This window comes from Carlito syrichta, unplaced genomic scaffold, assembly GCF_000164805.1.
Source record: "Carlito syrichta isolate Samal-C Ts95f unplaced genomic scaffold, Tarsius_syrichta-2.0.1 Scaffold115597, whole genome shotgun sequence".
Lineage (NCBI taxonomy): Eukaryota > Metazoa > Chordata > Mammalia > Primates > Tarsiidae > Carlito > Carlito syrichta.
In genome coordinates this window covers 1-4,426 of record NW_007059693.1, presented here as the reverse complement: position 1 = coordinate 4,426, position 4,426 = coordinate 1, and the positions used below count along the sequence as shown (strand labels likewise).

Genomic DNA, 4,426 nt, shown 5'->3' with positions numbered 1-4,426 from the left:
TGTGTGTCTGCCGGGGAAGCGCGGTCTCACCTGGGCGGCAGGTGCGTGCGCGCGCCAGTGTCCGGCCCCAACCCCTTTCCCGAGTTCCCGGGCGGGGTGTCCCCTCGGCTGGCCTTGCCCCACCACCCGCTGCCTCCGGAGCGCTGGGGGGGAGCGGAACGGCCGCGCCGCTGGAGTGGTGGACCTGGCCGGGGCCCAGCTCCGGGAGGGCGGCGGCGGGAGGTCACCCCTCCCCCAGGCGGCCCAGGCTGGAAGCGGCCCAGCACAGGCCTGGCACCCGGGAGGAGGACTGCTTCGGCGGAGACGGCACAGGCCTGGGTGCTGGAGCCAGCCAGACCTGGATTCCAGTCCCAGACCCTCCACGCTTTTTGGTGCTCCGTGCCTCAGTCTCCCCTCTGCAAAACGGGCTGCCTCCCTGAGCCGTGGATGTTGGGAAAGACTCACTAACCATCAGGCAGCGGCCTAACGGGTCAGACGGCCCTCACACCAGGTGGCTGCCTCTTGCAGAGATCTTTCTGGAAGCTGTTTTAGTGCAGGCCAGGCATTCAGCAAGGGCTTAAGAAGTATTATTACTGGTTGGGCATGGTGGCTCACCCTGTAATCCCAGCACTTTGGGAAGCCTAGGTGGGAGGATTTCCTGAGTCCAGGGGTTCGAGACCAGCCTGAGCAACATGGCCAGACCTCATCTCTATAATAAATCAAAAAATTAGCAGGGTGTGGTGGTGCATGCCTGTTTCCAGCTACTTGGGAGGCTGAGGCAGTCTGAGCCCAGGAGGCTGAGGCTGCAGTGAGCGGTGACCATGCCACTGCACTCCAGCCTGAGTGACAGAGTGAGATCCTGACTCAAAAAAAAAAAGTATTATCATTCCTGGTGGGCATGTGATGTTGTGTGTTGGCTCCTCTACTAGAAGGCCAGCTCCGCCAGGCAGGAATTTGTGTTGTCACCGCCATGTCCCCGACACCCACGGGGGTCTCAGTGTCCGTGTAGATGGTGCAGGTTGTAAGGCTGTGGGGACCAAGCACAGAACACAGCTCCGGGTGACACACCACACGCCTGGGTTGTTTATAAAAACCATTTAAATTAAAAAAGGGAGGCAGCATCAGTGCACACGGACAGGAGGAGTCAGAGGGAAGGAGGCCCAGCCCGAGGAGTGTGGTCACCCCACACCCAGTGGGTAGCGCGGTGCACTACCAGGAGGGCACAGACAGCCCAGCCTGGAGGCTAGTTTCTCCGGGAGTGTCTTCAGGCCCTGTGGATTCAGACGTCTGCCTTCCGGAAGCTGGCTCTGTTCAGGGAGTTCCTGGGGAAGGAACGGGGGGTGTCAGCATGGCCGCAGGCCCCACAACCTCACAGTGCTTCCCCCACCCTCCTCCTCCTTGTCCTGGTTCTCCTCCCCCTCCCCCTCCTCCCCAGCTGCAGGGTGCTCCTCCTCTCCCCACCTCAGGGTCTCTCCTGCCTCCCTCCACATCCATCCAGATTTGGTGGTGGGATATACAGACTCTCCCTTGGAACCTACCATGGCAGCTAGGAATTATCCCTACATTTTACAGATGTGGAAACTGAGGTTCAGAAAGATGAATGCACACGCCTGGAAAGTGCCTGCCCAGGGCCTGCCCTGCCTTTTTGCGCCTGGACGACACAGTCCTCGTGCAGGCTGGAACCCACAAGCCCACGCGAGGCTGTGGCCGTGTATGCCAGCCCCTCCCTGTGTCTGCCCTGGGCTGCCTGCAGGGGCCCTCTCCAGGGGTCTAAGTGAGGCACCTGAGGCTGGTGGCCGGTTGTGTCAGCAGCTGGGGCAGGCGCTGGGTGAGCAGGGGCTGCAGCGCCTCCCGCAGGCGGCAGTAATTGCGCTCCAGCTCGCGGTGGTACTCCTTCTGGTCCGGTCCGATCAGGGCCTTGTTCTTGCGCAGTGCGTCCTCACATCTGCGGGCGGGAGGCAGGAGAGGCTCAGGGCGCGCCCTCAGGAGAGAAGGCAGGGCCGGGCCAGGTGCCATGGCTCAGGCCATAACCCTAGCACTTTGGGAGGCTGAGGCGGGAGGGTCGCTTGAGCCCAGGACTTCAAGACCAGCCTGAGCCACATAGTGAGACTTTCTTTCTTTCTTTTTTTGAGTTGGTGTCTCACTCTGCCGCCCGAACTGGAGGGCAGTGGCACGCTCACAGCGACCACAGCCTCGGCCTGCTGGGCTCAGGTGATCCTTCCGCCTTAGCCTTCCAAGTAGCCAGAACTACAGGTGCACAGGAACACACCTGGCTAATTTTCTCTTTTCAAAATTTATTGTAGAGACGAGGTCTCGCCAAGTTACCCAGGCTGGTCTCAAACCCATGGGTGCAGGCAATCCTCTTGCCTCTGCTTCCCAAAGTGCTGGGATTACAGGTGTGAGCCACTGCACCCTGCTGCAAGACTCCATTTCTACAAAAAAGTGTAAATATTAGCCAGGCATGGTGGCACACACCTGTATCAGGAGGCTGAGGAAGGAGATTGCTTGAGCCCAGGAATTCGAGGCTGCAGTTAACTATGCTCTGTCCAGCCTGGGCAACAGAGTGAGACCCTGTCTTAAAACAAACAAAAAAAGTCTGGGTGCAGTAGGTGACACCTATAATCCCAGCACTTTGAGAGGCTGAGGTGAGAGGATTGCCTGAGCTCACAGGATCGAGACCCCAGCCTGGGCAACTTGGTAAGACCTCATCTCTACAGTTAATAAAAAAATTAGCCAGGCATGGTGGTGGGTGCCCGTAGTTGCAGCTACTTGGAAGGCTGAGGTGGAATGATCACCTTAACCCAGCAGGTCGAGGCTGCGGTGGCCATGAGCGTGCCACTACACTCCAGCCTGGGACAGAGTGAGACTCCAACTCAAAAAAACAAAACAAAACAAAACAAAAAAACACAAAACAGATGTGGGGGTTGGGCGCGGTGGCTCACACCTATAATCCCAGCACTTTGGGAGGCAAAGTCTAGAGGATTGTGAGCCCAAGGGTTCGAGACCTGCCTAGGCAACTTGGCGAGACCTCTACAGTAAATAAAAAATTAGCTGGGTGTGGTGGCGTGTGCCTGTAGTTCCAGGTACTTGGAAGGCTGAGGTGGAAGAATCACCCGAACTCAGCAGGTCGAGGCTTCAGTGGCCATGAGCGTGCCACCACACTCCAGCCTGGGTGACACAGTGAGACTCTGACTCAGAAGAAACCCAAATAAACAAACAGACAAAAACCCAGATGTGGGGGAGCCCATGTGGTGGGGCCAGGCAGGCAGAGGGACCCGCAATGGGAGATCAGAAAGGGAGAAGGCACCCGATGGGAGTCAGGTGGGAGGGAGACTGGGAGACAGGGTGAGGCCAGGCAGCAGGGGTTCGAGTAAGGAGGGTTTGGAGCTTACTTCTTGCAGAAGTCCTTGAAGCAGAGCCGAAGCTTGTTGTGATGCCGGAAGAGCTTGGGGTCTTCTGGTATCTCTGCCAGAAACACCTGGGCCACCTCCAGGGGACCCTGCAGGGTGAGGAGCCTCATGAGTGCACCTGCGTGGCGCCTGGAGACCCGGAGGGCCCACATCCCCCCCGCCGTGCCTGGTTCACGGTGGGCCCCACGGAGCCCTGCAGAACCATCTGCAGCATCTTGGCGTCCGGTGGGTCCTGCTCAGTGGCAAAGGCCAGCTCTCGGGTCTTCTTCTGCATGTCCTCGATGGCCACCTCCACCGGTGTCAGCACTGTCTGTGGGGTTGGAGGGGGGTGGGGAGGAGCGCTCAACAGGAATAGGGGGCGTTCTGCTGGGGGCGGAGAGGGGTACAGCATCTGGGCAACGGACAGGGTCTGGGGGCATTGGCCTCCCTGGGCTTGCGGTATCTTGGCCCAGCTGTCCCTTCTGGCTCTGGGGGCTTTGGTCTGCTGGGGTCCAGCCTTGGGGTCTGCTAGGTCTGATGCCCTGGAGTCGGTGGGCTCTACCTCTGAGGTTCCCAGGCCTACCTAGGTCTGGAAGTGAAGGTTTGAGTCTGGGCAGGTTCTGGAGTACGTGGGCCTCTTCCTGGGTCTGGGATCCCCTCCCTCTCCACCCTGGGTCTGCAGTCCTGTGCTTTTCTCCCTGGGCCTTCCTAGATTTGGGGTCCTTGTGCCCCCCTTTATGGGTCTGGGATCCCTAAGTCTCCCTGGCTCTGGGGGTGAAGGTTTCAGATTGGCAGCTGGAGGTTGGGGCTCCCATAGCTTCCCAACCCAGTTCTGGGGTACATGGGCTCCTCCTGGTCTTGAGGTCTCCACACCTGTCTTCCCTGAGCCTTCCTAGAGCTAGGGTCCCTGTGCCTCCCTTTTGGGTCTGAAATCAAGGAGCTACCTCCCCTTCCCTCTTCTCTCTGGGTCTAACGTCCCTGTGTCTCCCTCCGCCTCCCCTCCCTGGGGTCCTGCCTCCCCCCCACGCCTGGGGTCCCTGCATCTCTGCCCTCCCCTC

The 4,426-nt window shown here is 59.5% G+C and overlaps 1 protein-coding gene across 1 annotated transcript; it reads right to left on the bottom strand.

Annotated features, from left to right (window-relative positions):
* Positions 1–1,033: 1,033 nt before the first annotated feature.
* On the bottom strand, positions 1,034–3,699 carry LOC103275289 (dedicator of cytokinesis protein 6-like; the record flags this gene model as incomplete). Its single annotated transcript, XM_008072696.1, has 4 exons — positions 1,034–1,301; positions 1,763–1,924; positions 3,372–3,478; positions 3,556–3,699. Coding segments are annotated over 4 exons (456 nt in total), but the record flags the coding sequence as incomplete, so codon positions are not given.
* Between the last annotated feature and the right edge of the window lie 727 nt (positions 3,700–4,426).